Genomic DNA, 26,118 nt, shown 5'->3' with positions numbered 1-26,118 from the left:
CCAGGCACCCTTGTTTTTGTTTTTGTTTTTTTAAGATTCCACATATTAGTGAGGTCATATAGCATTTGTCTTTCTCTGCCTTATTTAACTTACCATAATGTTCTCGAGGTCCATCCATAAAGTTACAAAAAGCCAAGAGTTCCTTTTCTTTATAGCTGAATAATATTCCATTGTACACACATACACTACATTTTCTTTATCCTTTCCTCCACTGATTGACATTTAGGTTGCTTCCAGGTCTTAGATAATGTGGATAATGCTACAATGAGCATGCAAGTCCATACATAACTCCTCAATATCCTGTTTTTGTTTCCTTCAGATAAATATCCAAAAGTAGGACTGCTGGATCATATGGTAGTTCAATTTTAATTTTTTGGGAAACCTCCATACTGTTTTCCACAGTAACTGTGCCAGTTTACATTCCCATCAATTGGACACCACGGTTCCCTTTTCTCTACATCCTTGTCAGCACTTGCTGTTTCTTGTCTTTTTGATAAATACCATTCTGAGAGGTGCAAGGTGATAGCTCATGTTCCTAATTTTTAAATATTCTGTTATAAAAGCACTGTATACTTTTTATACATTTATACTTTTAACACTTTTCTCAAGAGGCTCACCAGAAGCAAGGCAGAGCAAGTATTAGTCCCACTTAGAAAAATGGAATACAAAAAGCTTAAATAAATAACACAGTTATCGCCAAAGCAAGGGCTAAAAAATAGGTCTCTGGGGCAGCTCAGGTGGCTCAGCGTTTGAGCGCCTCCCTTCGGCCCAGGCCATGATCGTAGAGACCTGGGATCAAGTCCCACGTCAGACTCCCTCCATGGAACCTACTTCTCCCTCTGCTCTGTCTCTCTCTCTGTCTCTCTCTCTGTCTCTGTCTCTCATGAATAAGTAAATAAATAATCTTTAAAAAATTTTTTACAATTAAAAATAAGTCTCTGAAAACCATTATATATTTAGCTTCAATGTTTTTCTACTCATCATTAGCTCAATGTTTTTCTACTTCAACAAGCAGCCCCACAATCATTTACAAAAGGTGACAGTAAAAGAGGGATTTGCAAAGGGAAGGAAGCCGATAAGCATTTCAAGTGAAACTCCATGCAAACACTTTCGAAGCCTATCACACTCTGAGTACTGTTCTAAATGCTGTGGCTTAGCCTTGAAGACAAATTCTCAGCCCTCCTAGAGCTTACATTCCAGTGAGGGAGAGAGAGGATGCAACACAAAGGTGTTGTTGAAAGGTACAAACTTGCAAACCAGTATATAAATAAGTTCTAGAGCTCTAATGCACAGTATAGTGGATACAGACAACAATATTGTATTACAATCATCAGACTGGCTAAGAAACTAGATCTTAATTATTCCAAGACACAAAAAAGAAATGATAATTATGTAACATGAGAGAGATGCTACTGCTACATGGCAATCCTATTACAAAATATGAATGTATGAAATCAACATGTTATACATCTTAAATTTTTACAATGTTATATGCCACATATATTTCAATTAATAAAATGTAGGTTATACAACACTACAAATATACTACTCTGTAAGCATACTAACCACCACTGAACTGTACATTTTTAGTCAGTCATGTGGTACATCAGTCTCAATAAAGCTGTTTTTAAAATGCAGTTTATAAAAAAAATAAAAAAATAAAATGCAGTTTATAGAGGCACCTGGGTGGCTCAGAGGTTAAGCATCTGCCTTCAGCTCAGGATGTGATCCCAGGGTACAAAAGGCTCCCCCACCCCACCCCAGGGAACCTGCTTTTCCCTCTGTCTGTGTGTCTCTGCCTCTCTCTCTGTGTCTCTCATGAATAAGTAAAATTTAAAAAAAATAAAATAAAATGCAGCTTATAGAGGATTAGTGAACAATGGGGTTGGGTACTGAACCTCAGTTCTGTGCTACTTTAAACCCCTACCTAAGTAAGGATAGCAGATTGATTTCACATCCCTCCTTGGCTCCCAGAATGCTGGCAGTTAGGCTTCTGAACTCTAGAGAGCTCTAACAAACTCAACCAACCCAAGATAAAAGATGTACAATACTGAGACTGGAGGTTCCCCCAACAGATGGCCCTCAAAGATCACCTACAGTGGGGCTCAGAGTACAAGCTTCCCTCTGTCTTTTACCGAACTCAGTCATTTCTTCCCTGACCTTAATCATGAGTACACAAGCAGATATTTGAGGAAAGCTACTAACATGTAAGAAAGAGACCAAATCAAACAAAAAAGAAAGCAACCCAGACAACTCAAAGACCGTGCAAGAAGGAAATTTTTTTCAATGTATTAATTGTCTCCAAGAGACATAGCATTGGTGAAAGAGGGTGTAACTTTTAAAAAGAGTTCTAGAAAATTAAAATAATGATAGAAGTTTTGAAAATAATCAATAGAAGGGGCACTTGGGTGGCTCAGTTGGTTAAGCATCTGCCTTTGCATCAGGTCATGGGTCCCAGGTCTTGGGATGGAGCCCCACATTGGGCTCCCTGCTCAGCGAGTAGCCTGTTTCTCCATTTCCCTCTTTCTCTCTCCCTCCCTCCAACTTGTGCTCTCTTTCTCTCTCAAATAAATAAAATCTTTTAAAAAATAAAAAAAGTAAATTACTAATTTCATAGGCCAGCTTCAGTGCAAGCTATTGTTCTCGGAGCTCAGATCTCAAGAATAGAATCCCTAGATTCACACCACATAAAATATCTCTGACCCATAGCTAAATTCTTACTATCATGGTATTTTTCACTCCAGAGATAATATAGTATTAATTCTGACCTACATTCTAATTATCTTCCAGCAGGAATGCCATTCCTGGTCACAATGTTGCTTTCCTTTTAAACTGCCTTTTGTTTAGCTGTGACCCTCAACATATCATCCTAATCCAACTAAAAGTGTAAGAGAGCTTATTATAATGTTCTCTCTACTTGTTTAAGTTGTAAATTTTCCATAAAATAAATTAAGTACATTCATTTTTAAAAAAATCATAGCCCAGAGATGCTCCTTAGAAAAGCCATCTGATTTTTAAATATTCCTTACTATTACAACCATGTGCTATTTTCCACAGCAGCATGATAATCAAATATCCCAACACACTACCAAATTCATACCTACTAAGAAAAAAATATATTTAATTTCAAGTAAAATAATTATTTTGCTTAAAGTACTACACAAGGATACTTTGGGAAATCAAAATGTGTGGGAGAGACCGATTGACTGACAAACAAGTCTGAATAGAAGGCAGACTACACTAAGATACAGGGTCCCATAATATACTAAGATTGATCCAGAAGGGCAATGGGGAGGATAGTGGGAAGATACCATGGGCTGCCTTGGTGGATACTACTTTTTTCTCATGGACAGCACTTATGCCAAGTCCCTTAATAAAAGTCTAAATAAAAAGTGCATGATTAACTCCCAATACAATGTACACTTACACCGAAACATCATACTGGAAAGGATATGCACTATGGAGGCAGTCAAGTCTGATTGCCCCCCATCTCTGCCACCAACTGGCTATGAGATAACAAAGTCCTGATTTCTGCCAAAGCAGATACCTCCACATCATTACTTAGCATGACATCTGACATGCAAGAAGCATTCAATAAATGGATGGATGGAAGGCCGGAATTACTGTAAGGACTGCATGCAGAAATGCTCACACCATTGTATTAGGTACTTAGTAAATGGCAGCAGCCTTCCCTTCCTTTTCCCCTCCCCTTCCTTTCCATTCCCAGTGGTTATCTGCTTTGCTCTTATCTACTAGGATTTTCTCTCCCTCACAGATGAGCCCTTCCCATGGAGTTGACTATTATTCTTCCTGGAATAAATTCCTAAATGTACATTTCTAGAAATGATAATCTGACCAGATATCAATAATGTTTTGTCTTTTCCCCAGAATTAATTTCCCTTTTAAACTTTTCTTTTTTCTCAACCAAGCAACCAAAACTGAGCACTTACTCATAAGTTCTATACTGTACTGGGCTGAGAATATAGAATCCTAACCTCAGGAATTTAATATGTACTTGGAAATAATAAACTAACAACATGTAAAACAATAAATAGAAAATAGTAAGTGACTCATTTCCTTCCAAAAGTTTCCTTAACATTCAACTATATGTGATGAAATAAGAACCAGAGAACAGTTTTGTTTTGTTTTGTTTTTAATTACAGGACAGCCATGATAGAAGCATACATACAAATTTGGACCTAGTGATTCCTGTCTGGAAACTCACTGTAAAGAAATAACCCTAAAGGGGAGAAGGGGATGGAGAAGTTGTCTGAATAAAAGTGTTCACTGTAGCATCATGCACAAATGGGATAATTAGAAATAACTTTAAAATTGAAGAATAAAGGAGCATCTGGTTTCGGTTTTTATTATTGAAGTACAGTTAACATACAATGTAATGGTAGTTTCAATTGCACCACATAGGGGTTCGATAATTCTATACATCAATGCTCACCACAGTTAGTGTAGTCATCATTATTGACTATATTTTCTATGCCTTAGGAATTTTTTTTTTAAGATTTTATTTATTTATTCATGAGAGGCACAGAGAGAGAGAGAGGCAGAGACACAGGCAGAGGGAGAAGCAGGCTCTATGCAGGGAGCCCGATGTGGGGCTCAATTCCGGGTCTCCAGGATCTTGCCCCGGGCTGAAGGCGGCGCTAAACCACTGAGCCACCCGGGCTGCCCAGAACTTTTTTTTTTTTTTTTTTTTAATCCCATGACTTGTTTTATGACTCAAAGTTTGTTTCTTAATCCCCTTTATCTATTTCATCTATCTCTCCTCTGGGCCACCACCAGTTTGTTCTCTGTGTTTATGAGTCTGTTTAGTTTCTGTTCATTTGTTTTGAAGATTCTACATATAAGTGAAATTATATGGCATTTGTCTTTCTCTGACTTATTTCACTTAGCATAATACCCTCTAGGTCCACCTATGTTATCACAAATGGCAAAGTCTCATTCTTTTCTATGGCTGAGTAATACTCCAGTGTGGTGATAAGTGTGTGTGTGTGTATCACATATCACATCTTCTTTATCCATTCATCTATAGATATACACTTAGCTTGCTTCTATATCTTGGCTATTGTAAATAATGCTGGAATGAACGTGGGGGCGCATATATTTTTACAAATTTGTGTTTTCATATTCTTTGAGTAAATACCCAGTAGTGGAATTGCTGGATCATATGATAGCTCTATTTTTAATTTTTTTTTTAAGATTTTATTTATTTATTCATGAAAGACACAAACACACAGAGAGGCAGAGGCACAGGCAGAGGGAGAAGCAGGCTCCATATAGCGAGCCTGAAGCGGGACTCAATCTTGGGTCTCCAGGATCAGGTCCTGGGCTGAAGGGGGCGCCATAACCACTGAGCCACCCGGGCTGCCCTATTTTTAATTTTTTGAGGAACCACCATGCTGTTTTCCACAATGGCTATACCAATATGCATTTCCCACCAACAGTGCATGAGGGTTTCGGTTTTTTTCCACATCTGTGCCAACACTTATTTCTTATCCTTTTGATACTAGCCATCCTGACCAGAAAAAATAAAATAAGATAAAAAATGAGAGGGAGGCAAACCATAAGAAATGCTGAACTCCAGGATACAAACTGAGGGTTGCTGGAGGGGAGGAAGGTGGGGGAAGGGATAACTGGGTGATGAGCATTAAGGAGGGCACTTGAAGTAATGAGCCCTGGTATGTAATGAGACCTGGTATGCAACTGACAAATCACTGAATTCTACCTCTGAAACTAATAATATGATATATGTTAATTAAATCGAATTTATATTTAAAAATTTTTAAATAAAATAAACAGTGTTTGGAAAACTGTACATCTTAAATGCAAAACAATGAACTGGATCCTTATCTTACACCATATGTTAAAATCAACTCAAAAGGGATGAAAGACTTAAACACGTAAGAAATGAAACCACAAAACTCCTAAAAGATAATAAGCTCTTTGATATTAGTCTTGTCGATGATTTTTTGGATATGACACCAAAAGCACAAATAACAAAAGCAAAAATAAACATGGATGATTGCATCAAATGAAAAAGCTTTTGCACAGCAAAAGAAAAATCAGTAAAATGAAAAGGCAACCCATAAAACAGGAAAAAAAATTGCAAACTATGTATCTGATAAGAGATTGATATTCAAAATATGTAAGGAATTCATACAACTCTATATCAAAAAAAATTAGCTGATAAAACAAATGGGCAAAGAATTTGAATAGATATTTTTCCAAAGAAGATATACAAATAGCCAACAGATATATGAAAAGGTGCTCAACATCAACTAATCATCAGGGAAATGCAAATCAAAACCCCAATGAAATATCACTTCACCTGTGTTAGGATGAGTATTATAAAAAAACACAAGAACAAATATTGGCAAGGACATGGAGAAAGGGAAACCCTTGTAAAACTGTTATAGGGAATGTAAATTGGTATAGCCTCTATGGAAAGCAGAATGGAATTTCCTCAAAAAATTAAAAATAGGACTACTGTATGATCCAGCAATCCCACTTCTAGGTATATACACTAAGGAAATGAAAATAGTATCGAGAAGAGATACCTGCACTCACATGTTCACTGCAGCCTTATTCACAAAAGCCAAGATAGGGAAACGACCTAAGTGTCCATTAATAAATGTCTGGACAAAGAAAATGTAATGTGTGTATGTATACAGTGGAACACTATTCAGACACACACAAAGAAAAAATCCTGCCATTTGTGACACAATGGATAAATCTGGAGGACATGTGAAGTGAAATAAGCCAAAGACAAATATTACATGATCTCACTTACACATGAAATCTAAAAAAAAAGTCAAGCTCATAGAAACGAGAATAGAAAATTAATTGCCAGGGGCTAGGGGTGGTCAGAGAAATGGGAAGATTTTGGTCAAAGGGCACAAATGTTAATAAATAAGTTCTGAGGATCTTATGCATAGCATGGTAACTACAGGTGAAAATACTGTATTTATACTTGAAATCTGCTATCAGAGTAGATCTTAAGTGTTCTCACACACACACATTTGCTAATGTGAGGTGATGGATGTATTAATTAACTTGATTATTTACATTGCATATATATATCAAACCATCATGCTGCACATTTTAAGTATATGCAATTTTGTCAATTATACCTCAATAAAGCTGGAGGAGAAAAGAGAGAAAGGACATCATATAAGATTTAGGTGAGAATATGAGGCATTTCAATAGGGGTAAAGAAGAAACTTAAAGGAAATGTGGTAACTTTCTTCAATTTTCTTAAGGGCGGAAATTGGAACAATTCCAAGGATTGGAAGGGGTATTTGGAGTAGCTGAGAGAAGTGTATCTAAGGTGAGAAAGTTATAGAGATGCAGATTTTTACTTAATAATAAAAGTGCTCAAGGGGTACCTGGGTGGCTCAGTTGGTTAAGCAGCTGCCTTGAGCTCAGGTCATGATTCCACAGTCCTGGGATGGAGCCTCTGACCCACCTCCCACTCTAACCTCCACCACCACCACCCCACCCTCTCCCTGCTCCCCACTCCCTGGCATTGGGCTCCAAGCTCAGCAGGGAGTCTGTTTCTCCCTCTCCCTCTGTCCCTCACCCTGCCCTGCTTTCTCTCTCTCTCTCTCTTTCTCTCTCTCAAATAAATAAAATCTTGAATAATAATAATTTTTAAAATGCTCTAACTCCTTAAAGTGTTCAACACTGACAGATGCAGCTACATAATAAAGTCTCCATCTCTTACATTCAAGCAGAGGACAGACAGCTAAAATTAGTATTTTCTTTCTTACTCAGAAATATGATATTTTCTTTTATTCAGATCATCTTCATGTCATTCAACAGTTTTATGATTTATTCATGTAGGTCCTACATGTTTCTTATTAGTATTTTCCTGAATACTTCATACTTCAGGAATATTGCAGAGGGCACCTGTGCATCAGAAAGAAGACTGAACAAGAAAATAATCAAGGCCCTATCTCCAGTAATCCTAAATTAGCATCCATTTGCAAAGGTCTGCTATTAGCTGGGTTCACCAGAAAACAGTCTGAGACAGGAGAAAGTGGGAGGACCCTGCAGGGACTGCTCAGGAGCCCAACCTCTCCCTCTGCTCCCATGTTCTTCCCTTCCCCCACAGGGATAATCCTGACAGCACCCCCAGCAAACTTCCTGCACACTATGTCCATCTATTCCACGAAACTTAATTGTAAAATGCTTTCATTACTATGGATTGTAATTTAAGTTTAAAAAATACTTGCTCTAGTTATCGCAATGCCAGTGTTACCCCCATTTTAATTACTTCACAATTATAATACAATTTATAGAGATTTTTAGTGCCTGATATAGCAAGTCCCTTCGCTCCTCACCCAAATTATTTTTCATAAATTTTGACATAAACTTTAGAATCAGGGCAGCCCAGGTGGCTCAGCAGTTTAGCACCGCCTTCAGCCCAGGGCCTGATCCTGGAGACCGGGATGGAGTACCATGTCAGGCTCTCTGCATGGAGCCTGCTTCTCCCTCTGCCTGTGTCTCTGCCTCTCTCTCTCTCTCTCTCTCTCTCTCTCTCTCTCTCTCTGTATCTCATGAATAAATAAATAAAATCTTTAAAACAAAAAAACTTTAGAATCAGTTTACCAATTTAAAAATTACATCTGATATTCTGATTAGGGTTATATTGACATATTGAATCTGATTAGGATAACATAGATTAAAATGAATGTTACTGACATCTTTATTTGACTGAATCTTTCTTACTCAGAAATATGGTATTTTCTTTTATTCAGATCATCTTCATGTCATTCAACAGTTTTATGATTTATTCATGTAGGTCCTACATGTTTCTTATTAGTATTTTCCTGAATACTTCATATCTATGGTTGGTATGTGAATAAGACTTTTTTAGAGATAATTTGCAACTGGTTATCACAAGTGAATAAGGGTAGTATTGATTTTTTAGATGCTACTCTTATAACCAGACACCTTATTTGAGTCTTTTATTAGTCCTAGCAGTCTTTTTCCCATTATAATACGTGGGGACATTAAAATTTTTCTAGTAGAAAAAAAAAATTCTAGTAAACTATTTATAAACATCTGAAAATTACCGTTTTGCCTATAACTTTTCAGTTTTTAAAAATTCACTAGCTAGGGATCCCTGGGTGGCTCAGCGGTTTAGTGCCTGCCTTCGGCCCAGGGTGTAATCCTGGAGACCAGGGATAGAGTCCCACATCAGGCTCCCTGCATGAAGCCTGCTTCTCCCTCTGCCTGTGTCTCTCTCTCTCTCTCTCTCTCTCTCGAATAAATAAATAAAATCTTAAAAAAAAAATTCACTAGCTAGAATTTAGTCCCTATCAAAATACCAACAGTACTTTTCAAAGAACTAGAACAATTCTAAAATGTACATGGAACCACAAAAGACCCTGAATAGCCAAAGCAATCCTGAAAAAGAAAAACAAAACTGGAAGTTTCACAATTCCAGACTTCAAGTTCTATTACAAAGCTATAGTGAATAAAACAGTATGAGACTGGCACAAAAACAGACACACAGATCAATGGAAAATAATAGAAAACCCAGAAATAAACCCACAATTATATGGTCAATTAATCTTCCACAAAGGAGGCAAGAATATGCAATGGGAAAAAGTCTCTTCAACAAATGGTGTTGGGAAAACTGTCAACTACATGCAAAAGAATGAAACGGACCATTTTCTTACATAATACACAAAAATAAATTTACAATGAATTAAAGGCCTAAATTTAATACCTGAAACCATAAAAATCCTAGAATCAGGATTTTATGACTTTTATGACTCCTGAGACAAAGTAAAGTAAAAATAAACTACTGGGACTACATCAAAATAAAAAGCTACTGCACAGTAAAGAAACAATTAACAAAACTATAAAACAACCTACTGAATGGGAAAAGATATCTGCAAATGAAATATCCAATAAAGGGTATCCAAAATACATAAAGAACTTATATAGCTCAGGGGGATCCCTGGGTGGCTCGGTGGTTTAATGCCTGCTTTGGCCCAGGGCGCGATCCTGGAGTCCTGGGATCAAGTCCTGCATCGGGCTCCCGGCATGGAGCCTGCTTCTCCCTCTGTCTGTGTCTCTGCCTCTCTCTCTCTCTCTCTGTCTATCACGAATGAATGAATGAATACATACATACATACATAAATATATAAAAGAACTTATATAGCTAACACCAATAAAACAAATAATCCAATTTAAAAATGGGTGGAAGACAGAAACAGACATTTCTCCAAAGATATCCATATGGCCAACAGACATATGAAAAGATACTCAACATCACTCACCAGAAAAATGCAAATCAATGAGATATCACCTCATATGGGTCAGTATGGTTAAAATCAAAAACACAAGAAACAAATGTTGGTAAGGATGTGGGGAAAAAAAAAAAACCCTTGTGCTCTGTTGGTGGGAATGCAAACTGTTGTTATAGAAAACAGCGTGGAAGTTTCTAAAGTTAAAAATAGAAACACCCTATGATCCAGTAGTCTTACTACTTGATATTTACTTAAAAAATACAAAAACACTAATTCAAAGGGAAACATCTATCTCTATGTTTACTGCAGCATTAATTACAATAACCAAATGTGGAAGCAGTCAACTCTCCATCAATAGATAAATGGATAAAGAAAATGTGGTACGTGTATGTGTATATGTATGTTTGGTAGAGTATTACTCAGCCATGAAAAAGAATGAAATTTTGCCATTTGCAACTACACAGATGGAGCTAGAGAGTATAATGCTAAGGGAAATAAGTCAGAGAAAGACACCATATGATTTTGCTTGTACGTGGAGTTTAAGAAACAAAATAAATGAGCAAGGGAAAACAAAGAAAGAGAAATAAACCAAAAAAAGATCCTTAACTATGGAGAATAAACTTGATGATTACCTGAGAAGAGGTGGCTGGGAAGATGGATGAAATAGATGAAGGGGATTAGTACACGTACCATGATAAGCACTAAGTAATGCATAAAATTGTTGAATTACTATATTGTACACCTGAAGCTAATATAACACTGTATGTTAACTAAACTGGAACTAAAATAAAATTAAAAATTGGGAAAAAATCTGAAAAAATTTTCACTAGCTAGAACCTTAAGTTCAATGCTATTTGAGTTGTCTTGCCCTGACTTAAACTGTTTCACCATTAAACACAGTAATCATAGGTTTCTAGTGGGTTACTTTTATCAGTGTAAGGAAGTCTCTTTTGATTCACATCATGCTAAGAGTTTTTTTTCATAAATTAATGTATTTCATCAAATACTTTTGAATTTCTGTCATGATTATATGATTTTTCTTTTAATCTACTAAAGTAATACAAATAATTTACTACATTCTAAGAGCCCCTGTTATTAACCTATCCTTGCATTCCTGTGATGCAGTTTACTTCGATATATATTACTTTTAATACACTAGACTGAACTTCTTAATATTTAATTTAGGATCTTCATATCTATGTTAGAAGGGAAATTGATTTATAATAACCACATACACTTTGGGCTTTCCTGATCCACTTCTGATATCATAGCTGTATTACTCTTCAGAAGGAGTGAGAAAGTGCTCTACACATAGTGTTATAAGGAGATTTATTTCTTGAAGATTTGTTAATTCCACTTATAAAACTATCTAGGGGGTACCAGGGTGGTTCAATCGGTTAAGGGTCTGCCTTCAGCTCAGGTCATGATCTCAAGGTCATGAGAATGAGTCTCGACTCAGGCTCCCAGCTCAGTGGGGAATCTGCTTCTCTCTCTCTTTCTGCCTCTTCCCCCCTGGGCCTGTGCTCTCTCTCTCTTTCTTTCAAATAAGTAAATAAATAATTCTTTAAAAACCAAACATCTGGGCCTCATATCTCTGACTATCTTTTCAATTTTTCCTATAATCATTGACTAGTTCAGATTTCCTATCTTCCATGATCCAAATAAAATTATACATGTCACTTACATTTTTCATTGTTTGGTATATGTATATATGTATTCACTTGTATATTATTTTCATCTATACTCATAATAATACCTTTTGTCACCTGTAATGTTCTATAATTGTATGTATTCTCTTTTCCCTAATCAAATTCACCAAAGATTTATGTCATTTATTTGGCTTATTAAAAAAAAAATTGGTTTTACTCTTTAGGTTTATTGATTTTCATTTTTATTTATAAAAATAAAAGCAAAGATCAATTCTTTTCTTTCTACTTTAGCGTTATTACTACTACTACTATTACTATTACTATTACTATTACTATTACTATTACTATTACTATCTTGGTTGTTCATTGGGTCCACTAATTTCCTATTCTTTTTTTTTTTTAAGGTTTTATTTATTTATTGATGAGAGACACACAGAGAGAAAGAGACAGAGACATAGGCAGAGGGAGAAGCAGGCTCCATGCAGGAAGCCCAATGTGGGGCTTGATCCTGGGACTACGGGATCACACCCTGAGCCAAAGTCAGATGCTCAACTGCTAAGCCACCTGGGCAGCCCCCTATTCTTCTTTTTAAGATTTTATTTATTTGACAGAGCACACAAGAGCACAAGCAGGGAGAAGGGCAGAGGGAGAGGGAGAAGCAGACTCCCCGCTGAGCAGGGAGCCAAAACATGGGGCCAATCCTAGGACTCTGGGGTCATGACCTGAGCCAAAGGCAGATGCTTAACCGACTGAGCCACCCAGTGCCCCTGCTTTTCTAATAAATGCATCTTCTCAGTCCTCCTTTGGCCTCATCACCAGAACTTCCATCTGATGGATGTTTGAGATCTCTATTACTTCCCTCAATTCCTTGTGATATTCTATAAAATTTTGTTGCCTATCTTCCAGGTCACTAAATTTGTCTTTAATCATATCTACCCAATTCTCAAGGTGATTTATTTAATCTTTTAAGTTAATAATCCTATTTTAAAGTTCCATGGACTTTATTGCATAAATAATATTTTTCATAGCAGGCTATTATCTAACATATTCACTACCTCAAATCTTTTTGAAGATACTAACATGTTTTTAGCTTCTCCTATATTCCCCAAAGTCTGCTTACTCTGGGTCTTTCTTTCATCCTATTTGCTTTCCTCGAATGCCAGATGATCCTGGGATATTCCTTCATACTTCAGCAGAAAAGACTAGTTCAATCACCAAAGGCAGCTAATGCATGTCTCCTGGCTAGCTAGCACTGGGGTCTCTCCCTGGAGAGGAGCAGCTGTAGGCCCTAGGTAAGAGGACAAGAGGTGTCCAGCAAGCAGGCTGTGCTTTAGGGTATATGGGTGGGAAACACGTAAGAGAGCAGGCTGGGAGACAAACACAACCTGCCTAAAAGTATTTCCTCTAGTGGTGAAGGAGTTTTGTGACACTGCCTACAGGAAGTCTTACATCACCTTGCCCACCCAGCTTTTGGTTGGGGGTGTCCACACCAATCTTAAACTCTATTCTGCTGCCCTCTCAGCTCCCTTCATCCAGTTAAGGAATCTTACCAAGGCAGGGTGTTTACTTTCTTTAGAGCATAGTTCTCAGTTCTCTGCCAGAGGGTCATTGTCATAAATGCAGTACTTGAGTTTCATGAATTTGGCTCTAGGGCCCCTTCCTGTCAGTAGTGGTTAGTGGCTGTAAGCTCTGCTTTTAATCCCATTTTCTCTTGCACCTGTGCTTTGGGTTATGATTTTTTATTTTTGTTTTTATTTCCTCTTGTCAATCTAATCCCATCTGTTTTCAGTTTTCCAGGAATTCTTCCTACGTTTTGGTCTACTACAGGTAGGCACCTTTTCTGGTTTTCTAGCAGTGTGACAGATTTTTTTTAAATGTCTGTATTTTGGGCAGCCCAGGTGGCTCAGTGGTTTAGCACTGCCTTCAGCCCAGGGTATGATCCTGGAGACTGGAGACTGAGTCCCAGGTCGGACTCCCCACAGGGAGCCTGCTTCTCCTCTGCCCATGTCTCTGCCTCTCTCTCTCTCTCTCTCTCTCTCTCTCTGTCTCTCTCATGAACAAATAAATAAAATCTTTTAAAAAATAAAATAAATAAAAATAAAATAAATGTCTGTATTTTGTTATTTTAAAGGATTTTTATTAAGAGGGGAACTAAAAACATTTGTTCAGGCTACCATTTTACCCCAAAAATCCAGTTTGTCCTCTTAAGTTCCTAAATGAAATATTCCTTTGTAACTTAAACTATTTTACTCAAAGCACCCCAACTACCATTTTTGCCAAGGAAAAGAAAAATCATTCTTCTCCACTCTTGCTTACTGGTGAACAAAACAGATTTCTGTTTGTCAAGTTCATTTAAAAAGTGACTACAAGGGACTCCTGGGTTCCTCAGTGGTTGGGCGTCTGCCTTCAGCACAGGGCATGATCCCAGGGTCTGGGATCGAGTCCCGCATTGAGCTCCACATTGGGCTCCCTGCATGGAACCTGCTTCTCCCTCTCCATGTGTTGTGTCTATGGCTCTCTCTGTGTCTCTCATGAATAAATAGATGAATCTTTAAAAAAAAAAAAAGTGACTACAATCCAGTTAAACATGGCAAGTTCCATGAAAGAAGTGACATTTAAGTGATATTTTTCAAAGGGGAAAAAAACACATATAAAGTTTGTGAGAAAGGCAGTCCTAGAGAAAGAAATAGGAACTTACCCAGATTTCAAATGAAAAGATTTATTTATTTCATTTATGAGGAATTACGAGTTTGGTCCAATAAAAAGGCAGTTACAATAAATCTAAAGCCACTAAGCATGTAACAGTTTGATCTTTCAAACTTGATCTTTCCCTAAAAGTGTAAACCCAAAGGTATTGCTTCTGCAATACACACACATCCACTATCAAGTCAATAAGTATTTCATAAGTGTGTAACATAAATCTTTAAGAAAACAAAATAAGGTGAAGCAAAGATGTGGCCTCTGTCTTTTAACAGAAAATCTGATTGGGAAGAAAAAAATACAAACATATCCAAATTCGTTTCCATATTAAGTCAATGACAGATACCAGGAAGTGGTTCAATGTTAAATACCACCATTTCAGCTCTTAAAGAATTGCTATAGTATTCACAACTTACGGGGGAGGGAGGGCTAATCTAGATTTCTTTTTTTTTAATTTACTATTATTATTTTTTAAAGATTTCATTTATTTATTTATGAGATACACAGAGAGAGAGAGAGAGAGAGAGAGAGAGAGAGGCAGAGACACAGGCAGAGGGAGAAGCCAGCTCCCTACAGGGAGCCTGATGTAGGACTTGATCCCAGACCGCAGGATCACACCCTGAGCCAAAGGCAGATGCTCAACCACTGAGCCACCCAGACGTCCCTAAATCTACTGTTATTTTAGGTTGTACTAATAGAAGTATTAAAACTAGACCAGAAAGTACGTACTAGATAGATACTCACAGGTCAGATCTTCACAAGGAAATGACTGTTTGGCTCACATGGAATTTTAAAAATCAATACATTTTACATAAAAATTCAGGATTCAATTTGTCTTGAAGAATCAGAAAATTTAACAAATCCAGCCCCATATTCCCATGTAAAAGCAGTCACCAGGAGCCAGTGCATGCTGGTAAACGGTAGCAACTGACTCTGCTGGGAGGAAAAACCCAACAAGCCCTGCTCCGTAGCTCTTGCCCCAGTGTAAACACTCCCACCAGGGCTGACTGCAAGCTTCTCAACATTGTGTCCTGAGGGGAGACGTGCACAGCCGGCTCTCCTGACAGCTCTGACACGACAGTGACTGGCGCTGGGTTGTGGCTGCCTCTTGCAAAGGGGGAGAGAGCCTTGTGTTCTCCAGGATTCCCCTGCTCCCTACAGTCTTCAGCGTGGCTGCCTCACGCACTTGGCACCAGGCTGCCCTCCCAGTCCCTCCGTCCCTCTGTCCCAGAGAACTCCAGATCAAGGCTGGTGGTAGTACCAGGTACACTATCCCCAGACCACACGCAAAAATCATTGTTTAAGTCTGAATGTACCTATTATAGGAGGGACGCCAAGGAGCCAGAGTGGCGGAGTAGACAGTGACTCCCAAAGGTGAGCTTAGAAGGCCTATTCCGCAAAGATCCGCGGCGGAGTGCGGAGGAGAGCCCGCCCAGCCCGCCCAGCCTGCCGCGGACAGCGCCTCGGACAGCGCCTCGAGCTGCAGAGAGAGACGCGGGAACGTGCTGGGAAGCAAAGGGGACGCCGAGGAAGGCGGGCACCAAATGGAAAACAGAAGGACTTCATCCAAGGATTCTTGACTCTGACTTTTTTTTTTTTTTTTGACTCTGACTTTTTAAATTGAATTGCAAATGACACTACAATAGCTCATTACATTTTTATAGGTATTAAAGGAAAGCATGGATTTCTAAAGGCTGAGAAATATTGGTTTAAAGAAAACATAATAAACCATCTTCAAGTGGCTAAAGAGCTATTTGGTGGAAGAATCGATTTCCAACATCCACTGTTAATTAACGAGCCATTATTTTCACCAGTGGAGATCCATTTCTAACATTTATTATGCTAATTTGAGCTGGTATAAAAGCACAAAAATAGCAGAGACCTTTGTAATAGCTGTCTCAGGAGGGTAGCCCTTCTGATTGTATGCCAGGCGCCTGGAAGGCAAACTTTGATTAAAGCAGCTGACCACACCTAGAGTGTCTTAAGTTAGCACGTAAATACTATCCCACCTTAGGTTTTATGCACCTTTTAAAAGTAACGCTTCTGCTTCCAGGCGTCCGGGTGGCTGAGGGGTTGAGCGGCTGCCTTGGCTCAGATCATGATCCTGGGGTCCTGGGATCCAGTCCCGCATAGGGCTCCCTGCGGGGAGCCTGCTTCTCCTCCCTCTGCCTAGGTCTCTGCCTCTCTGTATGCCTCTCATGAATAAATAAATCTTTTAAAATTTTTCTTTTAATTAAAAAAATAAAAATAAAGCTTCTGAGAGATATTTTCAATGCCATTGTTCACAAAAGGGAAATAACTGAAAAAGCACAAAGCATATTATTAGTGATTCAAACCTTTAAAAAGGATAATAAATTCAGTCCTTATTTCGAAAATCAAAAGGAGGCTTGAAGTCAGAGGAAGAGGTAAGCTCCCCCAAGACCTCATGACTCTCACCCCTGGAGTACCCTGCACTCCCCAGCAACAGCTGACACTCAGTTATTAAGTGCACCTCTGGCAATCATAGTGTGTGACCGCACATGAAGACACTGAGAGAAGAGGCACACTTTGAGCTTTTTTCTTTTTACATTTTAATCCTGGATTAGGCATCCAACTTTTTCAAGCTTAGTTTTTTTTCTGGGACACTCCCACTCAACCTACTGCAAAAATTCCTGTTATAACCATCAAATGAAAATGTTTTGCCAACTATTAATTATTATCAAGTGGAATATAGTACTCCTTTCAATTTGTACACTATTAGTAGTAATAGTGATAATTATAATGAGTCATTTTTGCTAGTGTTAAATAAATTAATTCCTTAGAGATGAGCCTTTCACTACAGCGGTTACTTTATTACCAACAGATGTTTATTAAATGCCAACCATATGCATCAAATGGTACATGCTTGGAATACAAAGCAGTATGGAACAGGATCCTGGCCTTGAGCAAGTCTAGGATCTAACAGACTCAGAGAATCTTAGGTCAGCAAGTGTGGCCACCCACCTACCACCAAGTCTCTCCTGCAGAGACTCTGAATAGTGGTTATGTCCTCTCTACTTGAACTTTGGCAGTAAGGGATCTGTTACTTCGTGAGGCTGCCCATACCATCGGAATGTCTTAACTGAGAGATATTTACTGGAAAAGAAAGCTCCCTAAAAAGAGAAGTTCTGTGGCAGTGAGGATCTGAGTCATGGACACACATGAGAAAGCAGAGTCCCTGCAGTTCTTGAATATGTGCCACCACCCATCCTAACATTTGGTTGATTATAGCTACTAATTATTCCTGAAATGCTATTTACTGGTTGAAGAACATTTTCCAAAGAAAAACCTTTTGCTAACTTATTAGTGGAAGTAGAATTTACAGAAATCTTTTATGTATGTATATATGTATGCATTCATGCATTCATTCATTCAGCAGTCCAGTCTTCAATGCCTTTTCTCTGAGAAGGCATACAGCAGAGAAATTAAGGGTTTAGGCTTCAGAGTCAGGCTGCTTGAGTTTGAATCTTAGAGCTGCCACTACCACCTAAGGATCCTTATTTATTAGTATAGTGAATTATTATAATTAGTATTCACATTATTTAAACTCTGTAAGCCTAAAAAAGAAAATTAAAAAAAAAAATCTCTGTAAGCCTTAGTTCCCTTATCTATAAAATGGGACTAATCACAATATCTACTTAATAGGGTTTTTGAGGGAACAAAATGAGATAATACAGTGATTAAACTGAGGTCCACAGACAAAGCTCTGAAGGCTGTGAGGAATTTTCACTTGTGTTATTTCAATGAGAATCTTTTTTTTTTTTTTTTAAGAGAAACAGAGTGGTATCTTTTTTTTTTTTTTTTTGGTATCTTTATATGATACACAAGTGTATGTTACAAGAATTTCATCAGGCACAGGAGCCTCAGGTTTAAGGCCTCAATGTTAGGTAAAAAAAAAAAAAAAAAAAGGCATGGTAAAGTTTTTACTTTAACATCTAAAATGTCACTTGTCATAAAGGAGGGTGTAATAGAAATTGTCTTTAATAAATCATATTTTAAGTTCCCCTCATTTTCCTTCCATTAAGATGCTAAGTTTATGTCTGAGCATGAAGAAAGAAAAGACCATGGCTCCCCTGTGGTCAATGAGAATCTTTTTAAAAACCTAACATAAGCAGGGGCAACTGGCTGGCTCTGTCAGGAGAGCATGCAACTCTTCTTTAGGCCATGAGTTCAAGCCCCATGTTGGGAATAGAGCTTACTTTTAAAAAAAGAAAAAGAAAATCTGGGGGTTAAAAATCAGATATTTACTATACAATGAGGTACTGGCACATGATTTCAGAGACTACGTTTGCATTTCTTCCTGGTCTAGTGAGATAAGGACAGAAATAGGCCTAATATGAAATTAAAACATTTGCATTGAGAAAGCCAACTTATGTCACTCACCACCATCTGTACAATAAAGTATTTTTAAAAAGTTTGAAAAGATAAAAGTGGGGAGGAAACTGTGTCAGAGGGCACATAGCAGTACAGGCATTGATGAAGCAAACCCAGTGTGACAGCAGGACCACACTAGTGGAACAGGCTTCAGTTGGAGCAGATAGCTATCTGCTGTATCATGGCTAACTTTTATCACTATATTTAAATTATAAATTCATATTCTGGTTATGAAATTGTAAAAGAACTATATGCATAAAGATTTTATGCCTAGTTTTAGGTTTATATATATTTAAATAACATTTTAATAAGGATAACCATATTGTGATTATGCAAAAGAATGTTCTCATTTGTAGGAAATACATAACGAAGTACTTAGGAGTAAAGAGGCATGCTCTCCCACTTTCAATTGTTTCAGGAAAAATAATCTGCATATATATACACATGTATATACAAATATATGCACATATGTATGAGAGAGAGACAATGATAACGGAAATGGGACAAAATATAAACCACTGGTGAATATGGTTAAAGAATATAGGATAGCCAAGGAATTACAGCACCTTACATGTAGGAGGATCTAGTCCCTCCTTCTTAAAGATCCAAATCCAGGATTCTCCCAGAGTATTTTTCGACCATTACCTCAACCGGGAGAAGGGATCCAATGACAGAATCACCTGGTAAGGCATTTTCAGAATGCTTCCTTCCTCCCTCTCTTTGGGAATCACTGCCACAATGAACCACTGTCATGGATGAAAATGCATGGTATCTCTCTTGGGTGTTTTAAGATATAAAGGATAAAAATCACTAATGCAATAATTAATGCCATCAAATTAGGCTACAAATGATCAGATGCGTGTTCTCTCAATTACTGTCTATGAAGCAATCTCAATAGAGTGGTAGTACAGCTAGGAGCACACATTAGGGAGCAAGATGGAGTTAAATAAATTTAACCAAAGGAGAGTAACCATTTCATTGAGTACCGCTGTAAAATTTGGGAACAAGGGTGCCTGAGTGGCTCAGTCAGTTAGGTGTCTGCCTTTGGCTGAGGTCATGATCCCAGGGTCCTGGGACAGAGCTCTGCATCAGGCTCCCTGCTCAGTAGAGAGTCTGCTTCTCCCTCTACACCCCACCTCATGCTCTCTCTCATTATCTGTCTCTCAAATAAATACATAAAATCTTAAAAAAAAAATTCAGGAACAATTTAGACTGAGAAAGGGAGGAACTGCCTCTAATGGAGTAGTCACATTTGCTCACAACTGGTGTGCCAAGTCTTCCAGTACTCTTGAAAGAGAGTATGATGATGTCATTCCTGTCTAGTCACCAATGTATTCCAACATGTCTGAATAATCTGGCTCACCGTATTTTCATGACCCTGTGTGTTAGTCAAGTATTCCCAGTACCTGAAGGGAGGAGCCAGCAGCGAGTTTATCCAACAAAGGGGATATAAATCAAATCCTGTTTTTTCAAGTGTGGGTCCCAATTCATCGGTAGATCCTAAAGACTATTTAATGAGTCATGACCCAATTCTCATTTAAATAGAGTAGAATATAAAGAACAAAACAGGTATATCACCATGCAAAGTCAGGGTAATTTTTGTTTCATGTAGCTTTGCTATCATTTATGTCAATATATCAATACAAGGGTCACAATATGCTTTTTTTTTTCTAAGATTTTATTAATTCATTCATGAGAGACACACACTCACACACACACACACACACACACACACACACACACACAGGCAGAGACACAGGCAGAGGGAGAAGCAGGCTCCATGCAGGGAGCCTGACGTGGGACTCGATCCCGGGTCTCCAGGATCAGGCCCTGGGCCGAAGGCGGCACTAAACCGCTGAGCCACCTGGGCTGCCCTTTAAGTACTTCTTTATTCTGTGCCATAATAAAAAATGTTTGAAAGCCACCCTAACAGATGAAGAAAGGAAAAACAACAATAAGAGGAGAAGAAGAGGGATCCCTGGATGGCGCAGCGGTTTGGCGCCTGCCTTTGGCCCAGGGCGCGATCCTGGAGACCCGGGATCGAATCCCACGTCGGGCTCCCGGTGCATGGAGCCTGCTTCTCCCTCTGCCTGTTTCTGTGCCTTTTTCTCTCTCTCTCTCTGTGTGACTATCATAAATAAATAAAAAATTAAAAAAAAAAAAAAAGAGGAGAAGAAGAAAGAGAGAAACAAATCAAGGTACAGATCCAGTTGATCTAGAGCACCCATAACCTGTGCACACAGCAACTAGATTACTTTATTGATGCAGAGGCTGATCACAATCTTGCAGGAAGGAAATTTATCTGAGAAAACAGTATGTGAGTGCAATTGATCATTATGTTATAATTAATCAGACAGGCTTCTTTTTCTCCTTTTTAAGGCAAAACAGACCACAACCTATATACTGAAAATGCATCTGGGGCATTGGTCCCCCTTATAAGAAAAGCTTGCACTCCTAACAGTGCTTTACTTGGAAAGATTACGGTAATTTGTGATCATTTAGTCAACTTTCAGTGACCTTCCCCAAGTGAGAAGTTTGTGAATTTCTAGGATCTGGTGAGTACAGCAGCACCCCCTGCCAAGGCTGTCTTCTCTTCCCGTTCTCCCCACAATCATACCAACCTTATCATGCTTTTTCTGATCATACACATGCTCATCAGAGCAGATCGAAAGTGCTATTCCCTCCACCAAAATCCACAAAACCAAAACTACCCATTTCTTAAAATTATTATTATTATTTATTTTATTTATTCATGAGAGACACAGAGAGAGAGAGGCAGAGACACAGGCAGAGGGAGAAGCAGGCTTCATGCAGGGATCCTGACATGGAACTCGATCCCGGGACTCCAGGATCACACCCTGGGCCAAAGGCAGGCACTAAACCGCTGAGCCACCCAGGCGCCCCTCTTAAAATTATTTTAATCTAAGTGAAGAAGTCAGCAAAGACAAGATCTTATCATCAGAAGCTACATGAACAAAGTTACCAAAAATATTTTGTAAACATTAAGATAAAATGAAGTGTCATATTAAAGACGCCACAAAGTGTTGGTCTAACAACCTCAGTAGTGTCTAAGTGTCTTGTCCTCAAATTTTGTTCAATTTTGACCACTAAAAACTAGACCTGACAAAAAGTTGGGGTCTTCCCAGCACCAGCATTAATCACAAGTGAAAGGAAAGATTCCTCCAGCACACGAAAAACGGGCAATCTCACATTGTATTTTCCTTAAGTACCTTCCAGGATTACCCTGGATGCTGATTAAATCAATGTCTCATGAGCAGTGGAATGATTATTTTAAGTAAATGTATTCCTTCTAGGCCATCCAGATAAATGACTATTGTGTTACTACAAAACCACCATTTCACTATTGACTTCAGCTCTACAGTGTACCATTGAGATATTTCTTTTATTCTCTGCTAGTAGACATAATGAAGCCTTAAGGCTATCAGGTATTATAGACTCAAGTCCTAATAGGTACTGTTCTCTTCAAAATGTTCAAACAATAACATCTTCAAAAATGCCTGAGTTTTTGGTTCTCTGTGAGCCAAAGAAAAGACAATCATTTAGGTCACCTACATGAGTCGGGAAACTGATCCCAAGTAGTAGAACATTTTTCTGTTTGTAATAAGACACCCAAATCAGATTACATACACAAGACTTTTTTTAAGTGTTGAGTGTAAGAGCAATTTATAACAAAAGCTAAAATAGAATTAATCTAGGGCAGAGAAAGCTGATTCAGGCTGAACAAGCCCAAGTAAGTCTTAAGAAATCTACTGGAAGACTCTGAACTTAATGCTCAACTTTGCCTATAAATTGCATAAGTTTTCACATACTTACATTATTAGGTAACAAAAAATACAATGAATTCCTGCTTTTTGAGCTCTGTGCTCTTGTGGGTAGTGATGTACAGAACACAACGGTAAAAAGGATTCTCAAAAATGTTGCCTACATATTAATAATAATGATTATAGACATTTTTGGACTTTTTCCCTCTTCTTTAAATGTAAAAAATGATCCCGAGCAACTGAAATCATTCCAGAGGGATTCCAGAATCACGCCAGCCCATTCCTAAACCAATTGGAAGCACCAGAGTCCAAAGAAGAATATTCCAGAATAAAGTCTACTCTGTGATTCATTCTGGCCTTGCATATGCATATATCCTTACTCTGCAAATCACTACCGGCTGTGTTGAACTCAAGAGAAAAGTAAGAATTCCTCTCTCCCTTGGCATTATCATTCATTCTGTTTCTATCACCAAGTATGCCCAGTCTCCCCCTACTATATATACATTTTACAGCTGCAGGAGTTAAGTTCCTATGCTTCATAAAGGCAGTGGCTATTTCCTGTTCATCTATGCATGCCCCTTATACATAATGATTCAATCATTGCTCATTGAATTGGTCTCCAGCCTGAAATCAGTGACCCTCAAGCTGAGCTCTGGGGCTGAATCTCTAAGAAGGGTGCTCAAAAAGGGAAAAAACTTTAACTCTCTACCCCCAAGACACAAAGGGCTGTCTGGAGGTCATTACTTCTATTTATGTGTATAAACATAATCTTGTTTTACTAATCCTAAAGAAATGTGGGCATTATAAGAAATTCAAAATACTGTCTTGCAAAGGTATAAAAACTTCTAAATTAACTATATTCATACTTAGTGAAGCTTGTAACTAGCTATTCAAGTCAATAACATGTACTGCAATCTTAGAGGCATAAAGGAGTTTTTGTGGTTTAGATAAAAGCCTACAACCTGAGCTGCCTCTCCTTAGCTCAGTGTCCTTGGGAATGACACCTAACATCCCTGAGCTTCAATTTCCTTAGCAAGGGATAATTATACCACACCAAAAGGTAGTTATATCCTTCCAACAATCAAAAGCTAAGTAAATGTAAATTATGTAAGAGGTTGAAAAAAAACAAACAAAAAAAGCCCTCTAATTGTTATCTCATCCAATCACTAGTCTAAAGATAACCTTGCAAGAGTTGTTGGGAGTAGGAGAGGGTGGGAAGATACAGACACAGTGATTATACAGAAGACTAGACTAAGTCCTACCAGAAGCCAACAAAGTGCCAAGAGAGGACACAGCATGGCAGTCCCCGCCAGGAGCTGACAGCTAAGATAAGCACAATCTACAATAGCTCATTTAATCCTCACAAATACCTCGTAAAATGTTGTTACTTCAGGTGAGTGAAGAGGAAACTGAGGCATAGAAAAATACACAAGTCTTAGCCGGTAAAAAGTCAAGAGTTTACATTTTAATGCCATGCACCTTCCAGCCTGCCGATTCATTAAGAACTGGAAAGTAGTTCATTTTTAAGAACTTCTAATTATGAAATCTCAACCTCAGATATTTTTTTGTTATTAGCATTTTAGTGCTTACAAAAAGAACACTTAACTTTGTTCTCACGTAAAACAGCCAATCTCGCAAAAATTGTTCAGCAAGCAATTTTTTAACATTGAACAAGAATGCTTAAAAACAAATATGCCTTAGGATGAGCAGGAAAACCACTTTAACACATTGTGGAATAACTTTGTGGAGGACAATGTCATGTTCTCTTTCCTTTCATCTGTCCTCCACCACAGTAGTAAATTTTTCCACACAACATTTGCTCTTTCTCACCATTGCAAAAGGAATTTTCAAGACTGTTTTCCATTATATGCACCGCGTATTACGTATGACAAGAAGGATCTTGATTTTTTTCCACCTCTAATTCTCTGCTGGTCAATTAGTCCATCAAGCAATACGTATTTATCTAAACTTCCAGAGACATTTAAGAACTATCTCCATCCTAGAGCAAGGAAGTCAGAAAAGACTTCCTTGAGTTAAGCCTTGGAGCTCCAGCATCCAAAGATGACATTCATAAGACTTACATGTTCTAGCATTGGAAAATAAAAATGAAGGTCCTAACCTGCTATCTCTGAGGAAAACAACCCAAACTAACTGCATATAACCATAAAACCATGTTGGAGAAACACATGAATCTATTATAACGCAGGAGACAAGAGGGCACGGATAAAAATCACTTTAAAATAGGTTCCTGACTTACGTTTTTCATCATCAGCATGCACTAGAGATGCTGCCCTTGACAAAACATCCAATGGTGTCTCCATTCCTGGTTAGAGCCTAGAAGGAAAAAAAAAAAAAAAGATGAAAAAAAAAGTTAAAAAGAATTCAAAACACTCTTTTAGAATTCTGGTAGTTAACAGGATTCCCCCACTACATGCAAATCCTAATTCTGAGGATGAAATTCTTCCCAATCTGTGAAGAAATCCAATGGATTTGGTTCAGGCACAGACAGAGCAAAGGGTTAAATTCCATTCAGTGTACTAAGCTAAACCTTGCGGATTCCAGGAAGCAGCCAGTGTTAGCGCTAAAAGGAGGGATATTGTGAATATTCACGCCCATGTTATTTGTGCTTATAAATGTTTATGTGTGTGCATAACAACAAGCCCATACAGACATACCTAGTAAAAAAAAAAACAGTTTCAGAACAAAGGCTGTTCTATGAATGTAGCATTACTACCAGTCTGAGATTTCTGTTGTGGTGGTGTTTGTTGTTGGTTTATTAGTTCTAACAGAAATTACTAAGATTGAACTGTTCTGTTCATTCACCTCCTTCGCTGAGAGACTGCATGATCATGTCACTTAATATATTCAACATACTCACGAAAGGTCTGTGAATTCCAGTGCTGAGTTAAGTGGTGTTTTAACTCTGAAAGGTATCTTGATTTTAAAATATCATGTGTTGGGGATGCCTGGGTGGCTCAGTTGGTTAAGCATCCAACTCTGGGTTTTGGCTCAGGTCATGATCTCAGGGTTGTGAGATCTAACTCTGTTTTGGGTTCACTCCACTGGGCGTGGAGCCTGCTTGGGATTTTCTCTCTCCCTCTCCCAGTGCCCCTCTCCCACTAAAAAAATAAATAAAATAAAATGCTTTTAAAAAAACAAATAAAATACCATGTTTATATGGTATTTATACTTACTATCACCACCACCCATCACCAATTTTATCCTGTGTTTTTTAATAAGTTTTATTTTTTCATTGTTTTCTTAAATTACGGAATACACATAAAAGTAAAAACTGCCAAAGATTTAAAGATGGTGGAA

General features: G+C 38.1%; 1 protein-coding gene across 5 annotated transcripts in view; it reads right to left on the bottom strand.

The window, feature by feature from the left end:
• VGLL4 (vestigial like family member 4) overlaps positions 1-26,118 on the bottom strand; it is a 162,492-nt gene that overhangs the window by 122,130 nt on the left and 14,244 nt on the right. For 4 of the 5 annotated variants that reach the window (XM_072785129.1, XM_072785130.1, XM_072785131.1 and 1 more), the window contains exon 2: positions 25,058-25,134. In XM_072785129.1, the coding sequence (XP_072641230.1) occupies positions 25,058-25,121 (64 nt within the window). In that variant the 5' untranslated portion in view covers positions 25,122-25,134. Of the gene's footprint in view, positions 1-25,057; positions 25,135-26,118 lie in introns of those variants that run through there. The other variant, XM_072785134.1, reaches the window with a different exon arrangement.

This window comes from Canis lupus, chromosome 19 (assembly GCF_048164855.1).
Source record: "Canis lupus baileyi chromosome 19, mCanLup2.hap1, whole genome shotgun sequence".
NCBI classification, from domain to species: domain Eukaryota; kingdom Metazoa; phylum Chordata; class Mammalia; order Carnivora; family Canidae; genus Canis; species Canis lupus.
The sequence above is the reverse complement of the archived record's forward strand: the minus strand, read 5'-3'. Positions and strand labels throughout refer to the sequence as shown.